Source organism: Cucurbita pepo, chromosome LG15 (assembly GCF_002806865.2).
Source record: "Cucurbita pepo subsp. pepo cultivar mu-cu-16 chromosome LG15, ASM280686v2, whole genome shotgun sequence".
NCBI classification, from domain to species: domain Eukaryota; kingdom Viridiplantae; phylum Streptophyta; class Magnoliopsida; order Cucurbitales; family Cucurbitaceae; genus Cucurbita; species Cucurbita pepo.
Window position 1 is genome coordinate 3,385,471 of NC_036652.1, and position 24,999 is coordinate 3,410,469.

At 35.8% G+C, this 24,999-nt stretch overlaps 1 protein-coding gene across 3 annotated transcripts in view; it reads left to right on the forward strand.

The window, feature by feature from the left end:
* The window catches only part of LOC111811349 (ABC transporter C family member 2-like), a 39,501-nt gene extending 16,167 nt beyond the window's left edge, over nt 1-23,334 (forward strand). For all 3 annotated transcript variants that reach the window (XM_023698155.1, XM_023698156.1, XM_023698157.1), the window contains 19 exons: nt 1,943-1,999; nt 3,034-3,099; nt 4,893-4,967; nt 6,789-6,896; nt 7,254-7,388; nt 9,945-10,051; nt 10,136-10,229; nt 11,185-11,352; nt 14,844-14,984; nt 16,064-16,264; nt 16,879-16,977; nt 17,062-17,214; nt 17,705-18,084; nt 18,546-18,726; nt 18,813-19,136; nt 21,621-22,377; nt 22,452-22,573; nt 22,646-22,891; nt 22,986-23,334. In XM_023698155.1, the coding sequence (XP_023553923.1) occupies nt 1,943-1,999; nt 3,034-3,099; nt 4,893-4,967; nt 6,789-6,896; nt 7,254-7,388; nt 9,945-10,051; nt 10,136-10,229; nt 11,185-11,352; nt 14,844-14,984; nt 16,064-16,264; nt 16,879-16,977; nt 17,062-17,214; nt 17,705-18,084; nt 18,546-18,726; nt 18,813-19,136; nt 21,621-22,377; nt 22,452-22,573; nt 22,646-22,891; nt 22,986-23,114 (3,543 nt within the window). In that variant the 3' untranslated portion in view covers nt 23,115-23,334. The remainder of the gene's footprint in view (nt 1-1,942; nt 2,000-3,033; nt 3,100-4,892; nt 4,968-6,788; nt 6,897-7,253; nt 7,389-9,944; nt 10,052-10,135; nt 10,230-11,184; nt 11,353-14,843; nt 14,985-16,063; nt 16,265-16,878; nt 16,978-17,061; nt 17,215-17,704; nt 18,085-18,545; nt 18,727-18,812; nt 19,137-21,620; nt 22,378-22,451; nt 22,574-22,645; nt 22,892-22,985) is intronic.
* The last annotated feature ends 1,665 nt before the right edge of the window (nt 23,335-24,999 follow it).

Below are 24,999 nucleotides of genomic sequence, written 5' to 3' on the forward strand. Positions count from 1 at the left end.
GAGGTTATACCCCATGTAGGAGTTCAATCTTGTGGTTGATGTCCCCATGAGGGGGTAATGTCTTTGACAGGCTTTCTAGTTTAATATCAGCATAACTATGCAAGACATCTCTGATTTCATTCGGCACAGGCTCAACAGTGGTTACTTCTTGCACCATGGGTATAGTCATGAATGTGAGCTCTTCTTGGGTGAGCCTTCTCTTTAGTTGTAATACCGAGATCATTCTTATTTTGCCCGATTGTTTGATAATTGTGGGAATTATGGCAGGATTGCAATTGGTGATCATTATGCACTTCGCCAATGACATTGGATGACTTTATGTTCAAGGGGGTGCTGACCGGAAAATGGAACGAGCGGCAGATAAAGAGGAAGATCATGAAACTCCAAGAATGGAAACGTTGAAATTTCTATCGGCCATCCAAAAGAAGGTTGATCTGAAAGAAGTGTTTGAGAAAGGATTGATCTATGTTTATGCTATAATAAATTCTCGCTCAAGTAAGGGCACCCTAATAGATTCGGGTGCGACTCACAACTTCATCTCTGACCATGAAGCCCGCAGGCTGGAACTAAAAGTAAAATAGGACTTTGAAAAGATGAAAGCTGTTAATTCAGAGGCTCTACCTATCGTTGGAGTCTCTAAGAGAGTCCTCCTAAAATAAGGGACTTGGTTAGAAGAAATGGATCTAATTGTAGTGCACATGGACGACTTCAACGTGGTGTTGGGAATGGACTTCCTCCTTGAACATAAAATCATCCAAATGCTATTGGCGATGTGCATCATGATCACCGATTGCAATTCTATCGTGATTCCTGCAAGTATCAAACAACTTGATAATATAAGAATGTTCTCGACATTACAATTGAAAAGATGGCTCGTCCGAGAAGAGCCCACGTTCATGGCTATATCAATGGTGGAAGAAGTAACCACCTCTGAACTTGTCCCGAATAAAGTCAGAGATGTCTTACATAGTTATGCTGATATTATGTCAGAAAGCCTGTCAACATTACCGCCTTGTTGGGACATCGACCACGAGACCGAACTCTTACCTAGGGTAACATCTCTAGCAAAGAATGCATATTGGATGGCTCTCCTAGAGCTAGTCGAACTTAGAAAACAGCTAGATGAGCTGTTGGTAGCAGGGTTCATCCGTCCCACAAACGCACCTTATGGGGCCTAGTCTTATTTTAGAAGAAGAAAGACGGGGCACTATGTTTGTGCATTGAGTACAGAGCTCTAAATAAGGTGACAAATAAGGTGTCTAAATAAGGTGACAAATAAGGTGACAGTACTCCTCAAATTAAAGCTATTCCTTCTCCAGAAAGTACAGTAATTGTTGAGATATGGAGCCTAATACCTAGATCTGGTAGAGATATATTTGGAAGATATTTCGTAAAAATTTGATAGAGATATATATGGTAGATATTTGGTAAAGATTTGATAGAGATATATTTGGTAGATTATATCTCGTAGGTTTAAATCTTTGGAAACTATATTTAGTAAATTGAAACCATATATACCCCATTAGGCAATGCTCTCAAAATGCACTTTTCTTCGTTCTCTGTATTCTCTCTTGTTGTACATACCTAAAGTCATCAATAAAACCTTTAGCCAATATTCCTCCTTGAATTTTCTCTCCTATTCTTTGTGTTCATCTTGATCCAGTGTGCGCGTTGTTGAGCGATCCTAACAGTGACTACAATATATCTTGTTATAGGCGCTCCAATTTGATGCTGTGAACGGTACATATTTTGGGAGTTTAACACTTAAACAATTACGAATAAATGTTCCTTGTTAAAAAGTTCAAAAACATTTTTAAAAAAATGAACAGGAAACTTTCCTTTTCTATTCAAGAGGTTATTTCATTGGAAGTTTCTTTTGGTTCATGTTTATTTATTTATGTTTTTGCCCCCTTTCTTTGACTAACTTGTTGAGGACCTACAGATTGGCAATGATATTTCTCAATTTGTGGGACCTGTCATCTTGAATAAACTTCTTGAGGTTGGTGGGCCTGTCTTTCTTTCTTCCTTTTTTTCTTTTTCTTTTTTGCTTCCTTTCCTCTACTTCTTGGTGGTTCATTACTATATTCTCTCCTCTTCTAAGCATTTGATGCCTGGTAGTTTTTCATGTGAACTTACATCACATACCATTTATCATCGTTGATGATGCTGATGGGAATGCCAATTAGTTTAAGCCTTCCAGGAATATTATGCATCTAAATTCTTTTAGTTGTTCTTCCATTATGAAAAAAATGTTCGTTTAAGTTCCTATGAAAAATAACAATCTTCTATATTTGGTCGATCTCAGGAGTATAATATATAGTACAATTGTGGGGCAATAAACCTCTTTGTATTTTTCTTTCTTCCAGTTAAATAATTTTTTTGATAGAACGTTTCACTGACGAATAAGAAAGCTACACAATGGTAACAACTTACTAAAGGAGAAGGAACATCAAACATCTCAACACGAGGAACGGCCAGTAGACACATCGAAAATATATAAAATAAACTATACAAACTATACGTATCTTGAGACCAGCCTTGAAACCTGGCAAGTCAACCCAAAACAGTAAAAATAACAAATATTTTGACCATATAATGGACCCTTCAAAAGGTACAAGAATTTTCTTAAGCTCCAAAGATTTTGATATATAAGATTAATCGCACTCACATTTGTTGGAGCAATATATGATACAAAAGTGTGGGGAACAAATAGTTTCCTCTCGAACAACGAATGGCTAACAAAATTTGAGCACCAACTATGTCACATTTGGATAAACTGGCTGTAAGAAAGTATATTACATGCTACATGCCTTCTTATCTTAGTTGCCACACCATTGAGTTAAAAAGAGGATATATCAGGGAATTTACATTTTCCTTATTATGGTAACAAAACTTTTCATTAAAGTAGGAACTTACATCATCGCAAAAATTTACATAACGATGAAAGCCTTGATTTATAAGTACCTTTTAGCACATTTTCCTAGTGAATTGTGTCCCTGTATATCGTTCTCATATTGTTTCGAATACCTGCAGTCCATGCAACGTGGAGATTCATCTGGAATGGGTTACATTTATGCATTCTCAATGCTTGCTGGAATGGTAAGACCCAAATTCCTGTTTTATTTTACCAAATCTTTGCATATCAACAAGTAGGTATGCACTTGATATTAACATATCTTCATCACGGCTTCAAAAGATGGTAGATCTTATTATTCAGATACTTGTCCTCACTGTGCATGTTATACAATTATGGAGGTGGTGTTTGAATATCTAATATTTTAAGCAGATGAGTGATGAAATAGACTGTTTTAGGGTTAAAAAAAAGGTCAAATCTGATTGTGGTTGGTATGCTGAAATTTTGTTTGTCTTGTGAAGATGCCATAAATTGTATTTTGGTCTTGACTGGGTTTCTAGAAGAGTTTGGATGGTCTTTTTGGCAATGTTGAGGGATTGATCTGGTAGTTGTGTGGATGATACAAATGTGTACAACCTCATTATTCTTGAATAAGAGCCATGTTAGGTAACAATAATTCTAAAAAAATTCATGCACACTAGGTAAAAATAGAGATAAATTAGTGACGTCAACTACTTTTCTTATTTGATGGGATTACACAAATATCTCCTTCTTAGAAAAATTGCACAAGTATTCCTTAAATCAAGGTACTTTCTTCGACCCTCTCCCTTAAGTTGAGGAATAAATATCATCTATTCCCTATAAACTCATGAATTAATAGTTCAAGCTATCTCTCAGATGATGCAACTTCAATTCAACAATTTCGACACCAACCCTTTTAATTTCAATGTGTCATTGATTTAAAGATGCGCTCTCTCAGGCACGACTTCAACAGTAACTATGAGCCGAATAAATTTAGCTAAGGTGGAAGATCGATAACTATGAAGGTTTCAAATAAATTTGGCTAAGGTGGAGATCGGTAGCTATGGAGACTCCAAATAAATTTGGTAATGGAAGACCGGTAGCTATGAAAGCTCTGAATAAATTTGGTCAAGGTGTATAATTAGTAGCTACGAAGGCTATATCAATTAATTAGGCCTCCTAGAATAGAGTCTAGAATAGAATGACTCTAATACCATGTTGCAAGTGTAAACTTATCTTGCTTTCTTTTATTTTAATTTTCAGCGAGGTTCATCAATACCTAGATACTAGGTAGCTATATATATGAATAAATCTCTAAATACTTGGAAATAATAAACTAAATAAACCCGTATATACTAGGTAAGAATACAAATAAATGAGGAGGTCGAGAATACAAATAAATAAGGAGGTCGACTCCTTCACTTATTTAATGGAATTACACAAATATCTCCTAGCTAGAGGAATTACACAAATATTCCTTAAATTAAGATCATTCCTTTGACACTCTCCCTTAAGCTGAGGAATAGATATCATCCATTCCCAGCTTGGATATCAATTCGTGAAATAGTAGTTAAAGCGATATTTCAGACGATGCAACCTCAATTCAACTAACCAACGATTTTGATGTAAAGATGCGTTCCCTCAAGTACGCCAAGACATGACTTCAAGGGTAGCATGAAGGTTTCGACTAAATTTGGTCAATGTGGAAGATTGGTAGCTATGAAAGCTTCGAATAAATTTGGTCATGGTGAAAGATTAATAGCCTATTAAATCTGGTCAAGTTGGAAGATTGGTAGCAATGAAGGCTCTAATTAAATTTGGTCATGTTATTCATAGAAGTTCACATAAGTTTTCGTGTATGCTATTAATTGTTTTTAGAAATTTCAATTTGCTTGTTTGATTTATGTGATAACTCCTTGATAGCTTTTTAACTCATATATGCCTTCAATATGCTCATTTTGTGCATGAATTGCATGGCTTCAGAATTCACATATCTAATGGGTTTTTTGCTTCACAGCTCCTTGGAGTATTATGCGATGCACAATATTTTCAAAACGTGATGCGTGTTGGTTTTCGATTGAGGTCCACGTTGGTAACTTTCCCCTTCCATTTTATTTATTTTCATCAATAAAGTTTATTTGCAAAGTCCTTCGATCTTAATTTGTCAGAATATGCTAAGACATTCTTTAAGCTATCGACGATTAAAATATCATTATCGATATGGATATTGGGATATCAATGTATTATCAATAAGATATCGTTATTGATAGATATTTCTATAACGAAAAAAAGTTATACACAAGTATTTTAATTAATATTAAGTTGTTTTTACTTCCAAACTAAGTATAAGCCTTGTATTAGTATTTATTCACATAAATATTTGTTAAACTTCAATACATTATTTTAGAAAAATTAATTCATTTAAAAAACTGAGTTCTATTTTAAAATCTCTTTGATAAATATTTCAAGTTCCACTATTTGCTTGTACATTTATGTACTTGATTATTTATTATAATTTTGTAGTTAATCTAAATATGCATCTAACATTATATTTATATGAATGTTAAATTACCTGTTTGGTCATCGAATGTTCAAATTTATGTCTAATGTTATCTAAAATGTAAAAAATGTCTAATTGGTTGGATTCCCAAACTTTATTTTTCATGTCTAAAATGCTCTTGAACTTTAAGTATTCCAATAGATTCATAAACTTCCAACTTTTTATCCAATAGGTCTCAAGATACATTTAAAGTTTTTTAAAAACTATTTGTTCTATTGTACATAAAAGTTAATTGTGTCTAGTTGAATCTTAAACTTTTAATTTTGTTATAAATAAATATAAGAAATTTTAAAACATCTAATAGATTGAAGGGTTTGGATGCAATTAAAAATAAGGATCTATTAAGTTCGTGGACTAATCTTATAACTTAACCTTATATGAATTTGTTCCCTTCCATAAAGTATTGGATCTACCACTTGATATAATTTCTTTATCAATTGAGTTATACTCGAGTTGGTGTTAAAGTACTGTTATTCGATATTAAACCAATACCTACACATCCAGTTATGCAAATTACAACCTTAGTTTGACAACTTGAACTTAAAATGAATTATATAAAGGCGGCCCCCCAAAATATATTCTTTAGATTCGCCCCTGTATTGATGGATATGTTAATCCTTATTGACGACTTCAATATTGAACAATCGCTCAAGGGAAGATTAGGGTTTGTATGATTTATAGCTTTTCAATGTCTTGAATGTGTCCTTTATTTTCTTGTGACATTAATGGAACTTCAATTTCTGTCCCCATTTGTAATACAAGAAGCTTAAATTATTATTTTTCCCCTCATTAAAATGGATTATCCATGTGCTTTTATTTCTATTGAGGAAACAATGAATAATTTTTTAATCCAGTGAGCTAGCTGAAACGTGTTAACATTTTCTCTTCCAAATTTAGTTTGGTAGTGTACGAAGACAGTGGTTCGATACCAAATGTGACAGCCCATGCCCACCGCTAGCAGATATTATCCTCTTTGGGCTTTCCCTTTCGGGCTTCCCTCAAGGTTTTTAAAACGCGTCTACTAGGGAGAGGTTTCCACACCCTTATAATTAATGTTTCATTGTCCTCCCCAACCGATGTGGGATCTCTCGCCATAAATCCTTATGTTGTTGTCTAACAAAGCTAAAGTTAAGAACACTGGGCTCGTTTGAAAGGGAAAATGAACCTAAGATCTTTGATGAGGAATTCTGGTCTTTTTGCGAGTTGGGGTGCTTTATTCATGTTTGTAATTGCTCTTTTCTTTGATGCTTTATACAAAGTTCTTTGGAAATCCCTTTCCTTTGTCAAGGCAGCACATTCTATCCTTGGTATTTATCCTGATACAGGTTTGCTTGTTTATATATCCTTTTTTAGGTTGCTTCTGTTTTCCGCAAATCCTTGAGGTTAACTCATGAGGCACGCAAGGAGTTTCCTACTGGAAAGATAACCAACTTAATAACCACCGACGCTGCGACACTTCAGGCACATTTTAAGTTTCATCTTTTTTTCTATATATATATATATATATTTTGTATAGGCAATATCAAAAGCATTCTATGAGTTCTCTTAGTTCTTATAAAACACTCCGTTGAAATTAATGTCAAAATGTTGGGACTTTCTAAAATATCAAAGCTTAGAGGATTGGGCTCAATTAGATTAGTTTTACATTTTAGTATTTATTTGGATGAGTCACGAGTTGTAAATAAGAATCAAATGTTAGAAAAGTTCATGGTCTCATAATTAGGGAAAGAAACCCTGTCTGTTAAGTTCTTACTAAAATTCTAAAACTTGCACAATTTATTTTATTTATTGTCATGCTTCGTTGGTCTTGATATCCAGGAGATAACCCAGTCGCTTCACACGTTATGGTCAGCTCCCTTCCGTATTACGATTGCTATGTTTCTTCTGTACCAGCTGTTGGGAGTTTCTTCCCTTCTTGGTGCACTGCTGCTATTTCTTTTATTTCCAATACAGGTTTGTACTTAACAATTTTTCAATTTTGAAATAGTTTCTAAAGGAAGCGTATTGTTATGTAGTTGAAAATATTACTATTTTCCACTTAATGAAATATATGCAAAATTTCTGTTCCAAACCTCATATAGGCAAAGACCTTATATATAGGCAAGAGGAAATTTTGATGTAGGATTAGTGGTTAATCTTCGAGAATTCCTTAGTTATTTCTTTTTAGTTTCCTTTTTGGATTTTAGTTCTTCATTTGCTTTTAATTGTATATAATTAGAAGATTACCCTCTTGTATTGGTTTCACAATGAAGTTGAGTTTTAGATTCTTGTAGAGCATTCTTTTCTTTTTCTTGTTTATCTCCTAGGTTAAACCAATTTGGTATTTGGGCAAGCACTTAGGCCAATGTTGGCTGTTTTGGTGGAAGACAAGGAAACTCTTGTTGATGTCGATCGCAAAGGGAAGCTTTTTCGCTATGCTTGTTGTTCAACAACCCACATTTATTTACAAGATGATACTTTGTCAAGTATTTTCTTTTCAAAATTAGATAGGAAATTTCAAGAATTTTTCCAAGGAACGGAATGCTACAACATTAGAAGAATGCTATTATAGATCACGATCAAGGGAGGCGGAAGCCTCTTCAAGAACACACCTAAATTCCCACATCAACCGTGAAGCCTTAGAGGAAATCAATAAAGGGGTGGTCGAAGTTCAACATCTTTTAGATTATATTATAGCGTTTTGGAATGTTTTACCACAAAATAACATGAATTCCAATTGACAAGAATTGCGAGTATTGTAAGGAGTGTTCAAACAAATATAAAAAGACATATAGAATTGAGAAGATGAGATTGAAAAAATCCTAAAAACAAAAAGAAAAATAAAAGAAAATCGCTCAACAAGATAAGTTTGAAGAATCATGGTTGAAGTTATGGAGTGAAGAAAATGAAGGGGAAATGATGAAGTTGAAGACAGGAAGTTGCAGATCTCGTGAGAAGAGAAAAACACGAGGAAGAATAAGATGGGATGATGGCATACGCTACCCTAAGCATAGAAGAGGACAAGATATAGGAGGAAGAAGACTCATTGGCTGCGATCCAACATGGTGCTTGTCGGATCTGTCACTAAATCCATTATTTCTTTAAACAATTTGACTCGTATGATGGTCATTTCAACCTAAGAAGTGCGTGGTGTCACAACCTCACTCAGGCAAACTAGGTTGAAACCCCCACACACAAAACAAACAAGGGCGACTTTCAAGTGGCGCCCATCTGGACACATGAGGGCCTACATAGACAAATTCCATTATGCAAACGAGGAGGGCGGTGCATCATCCAACACAACAAGAGTCGGGGTTTCGATATTAGTTTCAATATCTAGCTTTGGATTTAAGTCTGTCTATATGAAAGATGGAAGCTCACCAAATTTGCTGTCAATTGGGTACTCAACAGGCGCTCTACGGGGCCATATGACCGCTTGCCAAAATAACATCTACTCCAAAAAGATTGGAAATGCCTTAAAATGTACTATAGTGGGAGGCATGGTGTCAGCTCTCCACCACCCAGGGTCCTATGGCCAGAGCGAGCTACTTTTTGGCAACGAGCGAGCTACTTTGTGGCACATGCATGTATCATAGTGAGGGTGGGTGACTTGACCCCGAGTAGAGGCAAGGTCGGGCCGGATGACTTGACCTAGTGTAGAGGCAAGTCGATCGGGTTGCAAAAGATTTAACATGCATGCACAAGCAACGTGTGTAGCGGAACAAGCTTAGATAATGCACGTGTTGTGTTCGGTTGCTGAAGACAAACCTCGCTTAAGGTCCGATGAAGCCACAAAGGGGGCGAAAAGTGAATATGGGGCTTGGGTTCCCTTCAAAACTTGTCGTGAGCGTGTCAAGATCACAATGCCGCACAATTGAAAAGTGTACGACTGTGGCATGTGGATCGATCCAATTCCAAGCCCAATCATTTTCTTAATAAAAATTGGTCCAACCCACATGCTTCAAGCCCATACTTACAGATTTGACATGACCCAATTTATCTTCGCAAGAATATTTTTGCAATAGTAGTGTTCAATGAAGGAGCTGGCAACGATGTTTTATCTCTAAGCATAACTTGAGCATGTCATTCCCATCCCGTAAGGCTGTGTTTGGCCTCGCCGATTTCAAATAATAATTTGACGCCAGCTAGGTCCAGGATGAGTTAGAATTGTCACTTGCTATTAATGATTCCCATTCTTTTGGCCTTCCTTATTTGTATAAATAATTTGTGGAGTTTTCCCTTGAAGTAAATAGGTCCTAATAGAATAAATAACTATTATTTAGGTGAAAGGAAATCTTAGAAATTAAAGAAAAATAAAACCCTGTCATGTTCACAGACCATCCTAGAGTTCTTGGTTTCCATCATGTAGACCTATTTTTAGCCTTGAATTAAGTTTTGTCTACATTGCTTTGAATACTTACGATCTGTATGAGTGTATGTTCATGTAATTGCGTTGACATATTAAGTAACAGGTTTAATACCATTTCAAGATTACATAACATTTTATGTTATTATGTTTTGTGATGACAGACACTTGTAATCAGCGAATCACGGAAACAGTCCAAAGAGGGATTGCAACGCACAGACAAGAGAGTTGGTCTCATGAATGAGATTTTAGCTGCAATGGACACATTGAAGTATGCAATATAAGAATAAAATACTCCTTATTTTATTATCTAAAACTTAACTCATAATTTTGATGACTCTTGGATATGGATTAGATGTTATACATGGGAGAAAAGCTTTCAGTCGAAAGTACAAAGTATCCGAAATGATGAGTTGTCATGGTTCCGCAAGGCATCACTTCTTGGAGCGGTATGCTATAATTGTTTCTAGTCGTATCTTTTGTACAAATTTTTTACACTTAAATATTGCTCCCTTACATTTTAATTCTGGAGTTTCAGTAAAAGGATTAACACAATGTTTAGGGCTCTTCTGTTTTTGTACTTGGATTTTGTGAACTTCTTGTCCGCAACAGTTTCTCTTGCCATCGCCGTTGTGGTTTTGACTCGATTTTGTGGTCGTTTTTGTCACTTCCTAACCGTAGAGGAACTCTAGTTACCAAGCAGTGGAACCCTTAGGTCAAAACATTGACGAGACCAAAGGTTTAGGTAGGTTTTGGATTTTAAACCAATCACCAAAGCTGGTAACAACTTTTTTTCTTCCATGCTTCTTGAGTGACCATTTTTCAATCCTCAAATAAAAGTTCAATCCTTCAAAAGGTGTGGAAACCTCTCCCTTACAGACGTGTTTTGAAACTGTGAGGCTTGCGGCAATGCGAAATAGGCTAAAACAGATAATATCGACTAGCAGTGGGCTTGAGCTGTTACAAGGTTATCAGAGCCAAACACCAAGCGGTGTACCAGCGAGGACGCTGGGCCTCGAAAGGGGGTAGATTGTGAGATCCCACATCGGTTGGTGAGGGGAACGAAGCATTCCTTATAAAGGTGTGGAAACCTCTTCCTAATAGATGAGTTTTAAAACCATGAGGCTGACGGCGATACTTAACGGGTTAAAGCAGACAATATCTGCTAACGGTGGGCTTGGGCTGTTACATAGCCACTCTTTTTTATGTTTACTAGGCTCACTTGTCCAGCATGTCGATTGTTTCTTCAATGTCCATTTTGATGTGGTGAAATAGTATTCTCATATCTGCTATACATGGCTATATAATTTAATAATCCTTAAGGAATTTAGATAATGGAGTGTATTCATATGAATTTTCTCCATTTGCTACTACTCGATTTAACTATTTTACTTGATTTTGCAGTTAAATAGTTTCATACTGAATAGCATTCCTGTTTTGGTGACTGTGACTGCTTTTGGATTATTCACGGCTTTTGGGGGAGACTTGACTCCATCTAGAGCATTTACGTCACTTTCACTATTTGCAGTGCTTCGGTTCCCTCTACTCATGCTTCCTAATATAATAACTCAGGTTCTGTTGTATGCCTTTCCATTTTTATTCTTTAAAATTTTTCTGGCTTGGATATGTGACATACATTAACTCGTATATGGTCTCTACAACGATGGTTGGGGTTGTTGACACTTGAGTTTCTTGCTTATGCTTCTTACTACTACCTTTCTTTTAATGGGTGTAATGTAACGTCACTAAATCATTTTGTTTATGTTTGCGTCGGAGCTAATTTCATGTTACTCGCATAAAATGGCTATGCAGTTCTGAGATTTTTCATCCCTGCACCACAACTAATTAGGCATCCAGGCTACTGACCACTGTAGCATCCATTAACACTTTCTTCCATAAATGGTTATAATATTTTACTATTATTTATTAATTTTTCTCTGCTGAATTTTAATTAACTTAAGTTGTGAAGGCACAAAACTAATGCATACTATCCTCTTCTCTCATTTCTCTGTGATAAAATGTCGATTAATTTGAATATGTTTTGTTCTATCATGATGGATAAGATTATGTGCAATATTGATAGTTGATTTGTTGTTGCAGTACAACTTTATCACACTTTTTTCCTTTAATTGGTAAATCATCAAGGATTATCTTCAACCATAAGAGTTCACATAATCATTGTAGAATAGCTCAGAATTTTGATGCTATAGACGATCTTTGCTTTTTGCATCTCCATGTTACTCAATTACCTCCAAGAAAAGTACAATACCCTGTAGTAGATCTTCTGTCTACTATTGATCCAGCATAGTCAGCATCAATATAAGCTTCCAATTCAAGGGAATTGTTTTGTTGGAATAAAATTCCTTTCCTGAAGCTCTTATGTGAATCCATTGGGTTGTTGTAGGTTTACATTCACTTTTTCCTATTCCGTGAATAAATCCGTCACATATTTCTGTTTTGATATGAAAATACCCTGAGCTGAGTATGCGACTTCAATACCGAGGAAGTACTTTAGCCTTCCAAGCTCTATCACAAACTCTTAGTTTTGAGATTCGCTATGTTTTCCCCTTAAGAGAGGCTTCAAAGGATGGTTCATGCTTGGAAAATGTGACATCAATTGAAGTGTAAGACTTGTTAGATGTAAGGTCTTTAACATTTGTACCTCTTTATGGTCGAAGAATTCCTAGGACACATTTTATTGCTCTCAGGTCATGTTTACTTCTCTGGGTGCATCCAAATACATGGGCGGTGAGACCATTTGATGTTCGAAAGTGAGGATGAAACTTGTTGAGGACTTCTATTGGGCCTAAATTATTTAGGACACGAGATGAGAGATGATTAATCATGTGAGTTGCAGTAGGAATTGCCTCTGCTCAGTAAGTTTTTGGCAAGTTTCTATTTAAAATCAATTCTCGATTAGTGTTTAAAAGGTGTCCATTTTTCTGTTTTATTGTGGTGTAATAACTTACGAAGAATCATGGATAATGCAGAGATCGGAAATATGGGGATAAGGTTCGAGTGAAATAATCTATGGCAGTGTCAGTTCTAAATGTTTTAATTTTGACTCCAAATTGAATCTCAAATCATTGAGTTGAAGGAAAGAATAATATTACTAACATTTGACTTTTGTTTGAGAAGGAATAACTATGTGATCCGAGTATAATCATCGAGAACCCAACGAGCACTAGAAATGCTTGGAACAATTGAGACCCCCATATATCACTATGAATCAAATAAAAAGGGATATCTTTTATTTTGACTAGTGGGGAAAGAGACACAAGTATGCAAATTCACATATATCACATTGAAAATTATAGACTTGAAGTCCTTAAAACAAATTTGGAAACATAATTCTCAAAACTCTAATGAGGTGAAACATAATTCTTAAAACTCTAAATGAGGGAGGACCCCCATGGGGAACTGATGTAACCTAATTCCATCTTTATTAGAGGAACCAAGAAATGACATCGGTACATGGTTGGTTGTTTTCTTAGGTAATTGTAAGTAGTATAGGCCATTCAATTTCTTAGAAAGTTCAATCATCTATTTTGAGTTCTGGTCTTGAAAAACACAATATGACGAGGAGAAAATAGCCTTACAATGGCTGTCGTGGGTAAACTTTTGTATGGAAAGTTGCCTATTAGATAATTTTAGGACTTGTAGGACATTTTTAGTGTACGAGAAATAAATACATTGTCTATTCCTACAGTGGTGGCATTGGCTTTATTTGCCATTGTAATTTTTAGATTACTCCGGCATAGTTTATTTATATTTTAGAAAATTGTGAGTAAGGGATCATATAATCAGTTGCACCAAAATCTATAATCCAAGAGCTAACCTGACTTATAATTGAACGGTTTATACAGAAAGTGAATGAAGACTTACCTGAGATTGTCAAGCTATTGGAACTTGATGGTTTGTTGAGCGAGTTCAAGAATACCTTCAATCTCTCAGTCTCTTCATTATTAAACTACTAGTCTTCCCCACTAGTGCCTTTTATTCTGATTTGGACTCCACTGCGATGTATGCTCGTGTTTTCGACATTTATCCCTTATTTCTCAAACTACGAATGAATGCAAGTATGTCTGCAAATTGATGGATGAATAGATGAATGAATTGATATCGGGCTTGCTACTACACTTGTGGTGAATGAAGCTGGGAATGCTAATGCTAATGTTGCGGCCTTCATGCTGTGAATACTCTTCTACGTGATTATTGATTGCCATACATTGCTGGAACAATGATGTTTCAATGGTGAAGGGTAGTTATGAAGACTTCAAATATATTTGATCAAGGTGGAAGTTTGGTAGCTATGGACGCTCTGAATAAATATAGTCATGGTGGAAGATCGGTAGCTAAGACTACATTGATTAATCTGACCTCCCAGAATAGAATAGCTCGGATACCATGTTGCATGTCTAAATTAGTTTGCTGTTTTTTTGTTCATTTTCAGAGAGTTAATCTCTAGATAACAGTTAATCTAAATAAATCCATAGATGCTATGAATCTAAATTAAGGAGGTGATTACACAAATATTTCTTAAATGAAGGTCATTCCTTGATATTTTATTTTACTATGATTAATTAGTTCTGGTTCCTCACCCACTACTTTTGACACTCAATTATGCCACGCTATCTCATGCATGTTCTGCACTATGTTTCTAATGTGCTAATGTGCAACAATACACCTTACCCACTAGTCTCAGCCTTGTGCGTGCACGTAGCCTTAGATAGTTGTTTGCTCAGTTGGTAGGCCTTTAAGCAAGTAGTTTTGCACATAGTTTAGCATGTTACCTTCAATTTATCATGTGAATAATAAACATTTGTAAAGGTGCGGGCTGTATGGACATGCTTGTTCTTTTGTTTTCTTCAAATGTACTTTTTGGCTATTAGATTCTATTCTTTTGGAACTCATGCATGACCTTATCTCTTTTTATAGTCCTTTTTGGTAAGCTTCAGTAACAGTAAAATATCTTTTTGTTTATCTCTAACTTCTATTATGATAGGTAGCTTCAATGTTAGTTTTATTTCTATTATGTTACTTAAGGAGCCATTGATTGACAGGTGGTAAACGCTAAAGTATCACTAAAGCGACTAGAGGAGCTACTTCTTGCTGAAGAGAAAGTCTTACTTCCAAACCCACCATTAAATCCAAAACTTCCGGCCATCTCAATCAAGAATGGATACTTTTCTTGGGATTCAAAGGTACACTCTCTCTTTACAAAAGTTCTTTTTTTTTTTTTTTTTTTTTTTTTTTTTTTTTTTNTTTTTTTGCTGTATTTTGTGTGTAATGGGTAGGCATACAGACATAGTTTTAATGAATTAAATTTAAATTTAAGATAATGTAACTCAATAAAGAACCTTCTGTTGAAGGGAAGGAATGACCTTGAGTTTAAGATTATTTGTATAATTTCTAAGCTTAACTTAGAAAATATATTTCTCATCCCATTAAATAAGTTAAATAGGCGGCTCCCTAGTTTATCTGTATTATTATCGAGTACCCATGCTGGGAATAGACATGTATTCCTCAGCTTGAGAGGGTGTTGAAAGAATGACCATGATTTAAAGAATATTTGTGTAATTTCTAGTCTCAAGTTAGGAGATGTTTGTGAAATACCATTAAATAATAAGGGAAGTAATTGACCTCCCTAATTATTTCTACCGTTACCTTGTATTTAGAGATTTATTTAGATTTATTGTTATGTAGCACGGGATATTTATTTAGATTTTTTGTTACATAGTATCTAGGGATTTTTTCATATTTATTGTTACGCGGTATCTAGGGATTTAATTAGCTTTTCTGCATTACAAAAAGCACATGCAAGCAATACAATTTAGACGTGCAACCTAAGGAAACATACAAAAACATAGCTTAACAAAAGAAGTCTCAAAGCTAACGGTACAAAAATGAGCTTCACAATAAGACCAAAAGGATAACCACGATACTTGGATATTGATGCCCTATCTAACAAATACCTTTATAAGCACACTTATTAACAGTAGAAACAGGGGAATGTTATTACTTCCTTTATAGTCAAAGGTCTCATCTCTCTAAATCTTATCTTAGTTGAGCTGGTAACATAACACATCGATAGAAGCTTGTCTTTAAAATGTCTTAGTTCCATGCAGGCAGTTTTGATTGAATTGGAGATTCTTTTCTCCGATAAAATTCTAGAGGCAGTTTTTCATTTCAACATTATTTGTTTATTTATTTATTAATTTATTTTGCATTGCTTTCCAATGGTTCAATTGTTCATCTTGGTCATCTATTATTTTTTAACTAGGCCGAGAAGCCCACGCTATCAAACATCAATTTGGACATACCAGTTGGTAGCTTGGTCGCAGTTGTTGGAAGTACAGGGGAGGGAAAGACATCACTAATATCAGCCATGCTTGGAGAACTTCCTCCAGTTGCAGATTCTAGTGTTATTATTCGGGGAAGTGTTGCTTATGTTCCACAAGTTGCATGGATTTATAATGCTACAGTAAGTTGGCATAAAGGGAATCAGTGTTGTTATCCTAGTATTAATAGATACTCTAGTTTTCATAATGTCTCGTTCTTTGAAGACTCTTCCTACTTTTTTTTCACCTTTGAGTGAGAATCAGAGGAAGCATAAATAGAAAGATGATGATTTTCTTGTTTACATAGTTGTCTCCTCCTGTGAACCTTATAACAATTCATCTCCATCCATACTTGTTTCTACTCATTAATATTCCATCTGTTACTCAGTTTTATTCTCAACAACAACCTCCATAAGTTAGATTCTATGTACCAAAGGCTTTTTCGTCACTAGATCCAGGAAAAAACTGATAGTTGATTGTTGAGAGCTGCACTCTCTATGCTTCCTATTTGAGACCATTCCCTCCAATTGGGATCTTTTGCTGAAATCCCAATGAAATCGTTCTTTGTAGCTTTGTCCAGCACAAAATCTGAAAAAGTTACATTTAAAATGGAGAAAATGATTGAATAATGCATAAAGGAATCACCATTGCAAAGCTTTGGAGATGCCTAAGTCGAAATCCTCCACCCAAATTTCTAAGATTATTGATTTTGAAGCATTGTTGTATTTATGGATGTCAAATTTGATTTTATTTGCAGGCACGTGATAATATAATATTTGGTGGTGTCTTTGATTCTGCCAGATACGAGAAGACAATAGACGTAACTGCGTTACAGCATGACTTTGATTTACTTCCCGTAAGTATTTTTGTTGCACGGGTCCTTGATGATAATTATGTTTAAAATTCTGCAGTGAGCTTTTTTCTTTTGGTTCACTGCTAGGGTGGTGATCTGACTGAAATTGGGGAAAGAGGAGTGAATATTAGTGGTGGACAGAAGCAAAGAGTTTCCTTGGCTAGGGCCGTGTACTCCAATTCTGATGTGTACATTTTTGATGATCCCTTGAGTGCTCTTGATGCTCATGTGGCTAGAGAGGTAGATATCCCGCTATGAGATTATTTTTCCTTGATTTTAATTTTTGAAGTACATGGTTAGGTGAAAAATGGGATTATTTTGACAGCCTATATGTCTGGATTGGGAGGGAGTCCCACATTGGCTAATTTAGGGAATGATCATGGGTTTATAAGTAAGAAATACATCTTCATTGGTATGAGGTCTTTTGGGGAAGCCTAAAAACAAAGCCATGAGAGCTTATGCTCAAAGTGGACAATATCATACCATTGTGGAGAGTCGTTATTCCTAACATGGTATCAGAGTCATGCCTTTAACTTAGCTATGTTAATAGAATTCTCAAAATGTTAGTTAATAGAATTCTCAAAATGTTGAATAACTTATTTTCTTAGTGCTATTTTTGTGACCATGGTAATCTGTGTTAAGGTCAGCAATCTTAATATTCTTCAGTTTCATGTTTTCCTTGTTTGAGTTTTTTGGTACTATTCTCATGTAGTCATCCAACGATCAACAGGTTTTTGAAAAATGCATTAGGAAAGAACTAAGAGGGAAAACGAGAGTTCTTGTGACCAACCAACTGCATTTTCTCTCCCAAGTTGACAGAATTATCCTTGTTCATGAAGGTGTGGTGAAGGAGGAAGGGACATATGAGGAACTTTATGAAAATGGCGAGTTGTTCACAAGGTTAATGGAAAGTGCAGGTAAATTGGAAGAGGAAAAGGAAGATGGTGAAACCAATGATACTAAAAAATCATCTGAATTTCCTGCTGATGTGATGGTAAATGATTTTAAAAAGGATGCTAATCCTTCAAAAAATCGCAAAGCACAAAAATCTGTTCTTATTAAACAGGAAGAAAGAGAAACAGGTGTCGTCAATTGGAACGTTTTAGTGCGGTAAGAACTTTTTACCACGAATCTCATTATCCAATTTTGTGTTTGTTTCTAAAATATATGTGTGTGTATATATATATATGTTTTAGTTTTCCAAAGATATTCTTCTTTCTTCTTGTATAGACTAGGCGGTCTTTTGTTGGTAGTGATAATAGGATTTTGTATAGAAGGGTCAAGTGGAGTACACTCTTCGTAAGGATCGAGTTATAATTTTCTTTATTTCAACTAAGGAAGCGTTGCGTAGGGCTTTTGTTCTCGTCACTCTGGGTTCCAATCTATACTACCTCAAGGTCGTGAAGTTTAAGCTTCACAAGGTCAATGGTTATTCGTAAAATTTCTTAAGAGGAGGGTGACATCCCTTTTGGTTTAAAGCATAGCCAAGAAAGATACATTTGAATGTTTTAGAATCTAGTTTACTCCTATTGGGTTGATGATCCTGAACAAGTTGTTTTGGTTCTTTTAAGATACAAGAATGCATTAGGAGGCCTATGGGTGGTTATTGTACTCCTCTTATGCTATGTTCTATCAGAAACTCTTCGAATATTTAGAAGCCTATGGTTAAGCAAATGGTCGGACGAAGGCAATATCGATCCTAGTGAAACATTGTACTACAACACGATATACGCGGGCCTGTCATTTGGTCAGGTATGAGTACAATCAACTAATAATTTGTGCATACTACATTATTAACTTTTGATGTAGCTCAAGCAAAAAATAACTTTTGATGTCAGGTAGTGGTGACACTGTTGAATTCTTATTGGCTGATCATATCAAGCCTGTATGCAGCCAAAAGGTTGCATGATCTAATGCTTACTTCTATTTTAAAAGCTCCAATGGTATTCTTCAACACCAATCCACTTGGGAGGATAATCAATCGATTTTCAAAGGATCTTAGTGACATTGACAGGAGTGTTGCCTCGTTTTTCAACATGTTCTTGGGGCAAATTTCACAACTCCTTTCTACATTCATCTTGATAGGGTTCATGAGCACTTTATCATTGTGGGCAATCCTTCCTCTTCTGTTATTGTTTTATGCGGCCTATTTATACTACCAGGTAACTAAAAATCCTTATTCTTTTGTTACTTTTACAAAAGCATTAGTTTAGATTAAATGTTAACAAGATACTTCAAATTGAAATTGTTTCAAAACAAACCTATGCTGGTCTATTGTAGTAATAAGGCTGTCTCGCTATTGTGAACGAGAATATTAAGTGTATTACGCGTAACTTATCTTTCGACGATACAAAAAATGGCTATATGTTTAAGTAAAGGTCTTTCAAAAAAGACAATTTGTTAAACTTACTGTTGAAGGAATGGTCGTGATTTAGTTAATATTTGTGTAATCTCATTAAATAAGGGAATGCCTCCCTAATTTAGATTTATTGTTATCTAGTATCTAAGGATTTAGTTAGTCTTTCTGTATTATAAAACATGCATGTACCTCTTGGAAATTTAATAATTGTATAAAACATGCATGTACCTTTGTTATCTAGTATCGAAGGCTTGTATCAGAGTCATTCTATTATGGGAGGTCTTATTAATTAGCGTAACCTTCATAGTTATCAGACTTCCACCTTGACCAAATTTATTCAGAGCCTTCATAGCTACCGTTCTTCCACCGTGACCAAGTTTCATTCAAAGCCTTCGTAGTTACCAACCAGTAATGCATTAGCATTGTACAACAATCAATGATCACGTTAAAGAGTATTCATAGTAGGAAGGCCGCAACATTAGCATTAGCATTTGTATCGAACTTCCACTTTTTGTATTAACCCTTTTGAGATGTGTCAAGTTGGCTCTTGGATAAACTCTGGTTTTGAAACCCTTTCATTGAAAGCGTCTTACACGTTCCAAAATTACCTAATACCCTTTCATTGAAAGCGTCTTACACGTTCCAAAATTACCTAATAGTCACCTTTCTATACAAAAGTCTACCCATGAGAACTAATATAATGTTATTTTCTCCTTGTCATGTTGTGTTTTCAAGACCAAAGCTCGAAATGTACGATTGGAATTGCTAAGGAATTGAATGACATAGTAACCTAAGGGAACAATCATCCTTGCACCTGTGTCATTTCTTAGTTCCTCAAATAAAGATGTGTTTTGGTTAATATCATTTTCACATGCGACATCCTCATTTGAGATTTGAGAATTATGTTTCCAAATTTGTTTCACAGACTCCAAGCCTTTGATTTTCAGTGTGATACTTATGAATTTGCCTGATATACTCGTATATCTTTTCTCATTCTACTCCTTTTACCTTTGATTCATAGTGATATATGGAGACCCTCAACTGTTTCATGTATTTGTGATGATGCTCTTTCGTTTTTTACATTATTGTACTCGAGTCACATGGTTATTCCTTTCCAAACAAAAATTAGATGTCTACCTTCCGCTCGATCATTCCGACCCAATTTGGAATCAAAATCAAAACATTTTGAATTGACAATGCTAGAGATTATTTCAATCAAACCTTATCCTCGTATTTTTTTTATCTCAAGGCATTATCCATGATTCTTCGTGCGTTATTACACCTCAGCAAAATTGAGAGGCCGAAAGGAAAAATGAACACCTTTTAAACACTACTCGAGCATTGCTTTTTCATGGAAACATGCCAAAAACTTACTAGGGAGAGGCAGTTCTTATTGCAACTTACGTGATTAATTGTTTCCCATCTCGTGTCCTGAATAATTTAAGCCCAATAGAATTCCTCAACCAATTTCGTTCTTACTTTCGAACATCAATCGTCTCATACCCCACATATTTGAGTGCACTGCCTTTGTTCATGTTCACAACACTCAATGAGGTAAACTTGAACCAAAAGCAATGAAATGTGTCTTTCTATGATATTCTTCGACCACAAAGTGGTACAAATATTACATGCCTACATCTAAAAAGTCTTAACACTTTAATTAATGTGATTTTCACAGAGCATAAACCGTTCTTCTCTAAGGCCTCTCTTCAGTAGGAGAACATAGAGATTGGGGAAGGTCCTTAGGAAACTATTAAACCCCTAGACACTAAATAACCAACCCACAGAACCAGTTATTGAGTTCACGCTTAGTACCGATTCTAATTATGAGTCCATCCCTACTACCGCAAAGTTATTAACGGAACCATGAACTCCAACTCCAATGCCAGATCCATTGTTCTCTCAGGTATATGCTAGAAGGCAAGTCATTTCAGAACTGAATCCTTAGATATTAAGGTAACAATACATATATAATTAAGGATGAGGTTTACACAGATATAACTAAGGTCATTCCTTCAACATTGTCAAGTTGCGGAATATCATCCATTCCCTGCTTGGATACTAACTCATAAAAGGTTCTAGCTTTTAGCTCTATTGGTTCTCGTCTCTCTTTTCCCTCTCCATTCACTTTTTTGCCCCATTTTATGTATGAATTGAAAAGTTTGTTTCTTGTTATAAATATATATATATATATATTTTAGGTATAACAATATAGCATATTTTAAGGTTTCAATTATGGATATATAATCAAGGATTAACTTCTTGCTTTCTTTCTTTTTCCGTACAGAGCACAGCTCGAGAAGTAAAGCGTCTAGACTCCATAAGTAGATCTCCTGTTTATGCACAATTTACTGAAGCTTTAAATGGCATTTCAACTATTCGTGCATATAAAGCTTATGATAGAATGGCTGAGATTAATGGGAAATCCATGGACAATAATATTAGATTTACGCTCGTAAACATGAGTGGCAATCGATGGCTTGGAGTCCGTTTAGAAACCATGGGTAGTCTTATGATATGGCTTACAACAACCTTTGCTGTGATGCAGAATGGCAGGGCAGAAAAGCAGCAGGCATTTGCATCCACCATGGGTGTTTTACTTAGCTATGCTTTAAATATTACCTCTTTGCTTAGAGGTGTACTAAGGCTCGGAAGTGCGGCTGAGAACAGTTTGAACTCCGTCGAGCGTGTTGGGACGTACATAGATTTACCTTTAGAAGCTCCATCAATTATTGACACCAATCGCCCCCCTCCTTGGTGGCCTAATTTGGGAGTTATAAAATTTGAGGATGTTGTCTTAAGATACAGGCCTGAGCTCCCAACAGTGTTGCATGGTCTATCTTTCACAATTTTTTCGTTTGAAAAGGTTGGAATAGTGGGACGAACTGGTGCAGGAAAATCAAGCATGTTAAACGCCTTATTTCGTATCGTTGAACTGGAAAGGGGGAAAATATTGATAGATGGTTTCGATGTTGCAATGTTCGGGCTATTAGATTTAAGAAAAGTCCTTGGGATTATACCACAGTCACCCGTTCTTTTTTCAGGTAAACGATCTATAATTGTCCAAAATATTAGAGTGCCACTTTCTACTTTGTTAATCCTCTCTTACTTTGTGTAGGAACTGTACGGTTTAATCTAGATCCATTCAACAATCATAGTGATGCTGATCTTTGGGAAGTTTTGGAGAGGGTACATTTAAAGGATTTCATAAGGAGGAGTACGTTTGGCCTGGACGCCGAGGTACGTTGCTTGAACAGTGTGAAATATATATGTGTTTGGTTATAGGAAAAACAACAGATTTATTGTTTATAGGTTTCGGAGTCCGGGGAGAACTTTAGCATTGGACAGAGGCAACTGCTAAGCCTTGCCCGAGCGCTTCTTCGTAGGACGAAAATTATGGTTCTTGATGAAGCAACTGCGGCTGTTGATGTTCGAACTGATGCTTTAATTCAGAAAACTATAAGGGAAGAGTTCAAATCTTGTTCAATGCTTATTATTGCACACAGATTGAATACCATCATAGATTGTGATCGGATGCTTGTACTTGAAGCTGGTCAGGTAATGTTGGTGTGCTAATACATTTTAAATTATAAAGAGCTGCTTTGATTTTGCATTCTGATTCAAGCCTGTGATATTACCTCATTCTCTTCAGGTTTTGGAGTATAACACTCCCAAACAACTGTTATCAAATGAACAAAGCGCTTTCTCAAAGATGGTTCGGAGTACAGGAGCTGCCAATGCCCAATACTTACGTACCTTAGTTCTTGAACCAGCTGGATAGACAACATTGTTACTTGATGCTGGCTATTAAATTGTTGTGAAATCATCGCATTCTTGCACTAATACATCATTTTTATAGAGATTTGTGACATTGATGTACCAGTTGAGCTTCGGATTTGAGTTGAATTGAGTTAGAAATCGCGAGGAAAATGAAGTTGAACACCAAGACGATCATAGGTTTTTGAAAAGTTCGAATGCGATGAAGAAGGGTGATTGTAGTATGTTTTCTATTTGTTTTAATCCGTTTTCCAGTTTTGATTCAATTTAAGTCCTAATTAAGAAGTTTGAGAGAATTTTAGCTAGAAGCGGAAGGAAAACTAAGGCTTTGAACATCACAACACATTAAGTAGTTATTCTACGTAAGTTGTTCCACAATTAAAAAAAAAAAAAAAAAAAAAAAAAAAAAAAAAAAAAAAAAAAAAAAAAANATGGATTTGGATACAACTAAAAAATGAAATAGGCAAGACTGAACAATGGAAAGAAAGACTGAAGTTTCACAATGGCTCTCTCTCTGACTGCACACCTCTCGAATGCTCCTCCACCTTGCCCTGTAACCTACGAACACTTGAAAAAGAAAACAAAACGGAGTGAATTTATAAATATACCTAGTAAGTATCCTGCTTGTAGGAACAACTTATGTCACTACTTATTGATTAGCCTGAGACTTGCCCAATTGTTTTGCAACAGACATATTTGTGTACTACTATTCAAAGAGCCAATTTGGCTCTAATACCACTTATCACAATCACATTCTTGTGGAGCGGGATAGCGATTTTGCGACACTTATTCTAACCCAATGAACAAGTCAGCAGTTTTTTTTTTTTCATTCTTGAAGAAAGCAATGTAATAAACTAAAAGCAAATAAGCAATAACTTACAACTTTTATAGTATATACCCTGGGTAGGAAGAATTGACGACTAGTTTCATCACCCTATAATACATTTTGGAGCATTTTAACCCTGGAGGGTGTAGACATGATTTTGTTGACAGGTCATGCCCTTGCCCCCGTACTAACACAACAAGAATAGTAAATGTCCATCTAACATAAAAGCAAGTAAAGGAGCTTGAAACGGGCATGCGGTCGTGGACAATACGTTTTGGACAAGCATCATTGGAACATTTGACACGCGACCGTAAGCAACACGCCTTGGACAAACATGATCGTGACACCTTGCTACTTGACTTAAGCTCACATCCCATTGACATTTAAAGGGAAGAACATAACCCCAACTCGTCGAATAAGAGAAAGATCTAAACACCAATTCCACTTTTTGATGCAGGTGAAAATGAGACAAAGCGGCCACTATCCAATGCGAGTCTTGTGAAGGAGAAAATGTTGACAAGTGGCCAACTATAACAGCTTCCAATGAAGCCAAATAACTTGAGTACACATTCTCATGTGCACCGACCTCGATGGTCCAATTACAAAACACACCCCGAGTCCAAAAGTGGGATTTTGGGACAAAAAGATATCACAAAGACTTTATGGAAGCTACCCTGCTTTTTTTAGAATACCATCACTGTTGGCACCCAACATTCACTTGATCCACTGACCACGGTGAAGGCTCGAGTGAACAACTTTGGCAAGGCCAGTGCTCTTATCCAGCACGAGTGGCGTCCAAAGTCGTTCTTCACCGTATCTGCGGATGTAGACATCCAAGCGGTTGATAAGAGTGCTAAAGTTGGACTAGCTTTTGCCCTCGAGCCATGATAGAACAATTTTACTTGCTATGGCTAGAAGAATTAAGGTAGAGTTTTCTGGTACATAGCCCCAAATTGTTTGTTGAGACCTTGTTTATATGTGTTGATCAAGTCTTACCAGTTGTTTTGGAGTGTATAGATAAATGTTAAGACATGAATTGAGCAGCTCAGTTCAATAAAGACAT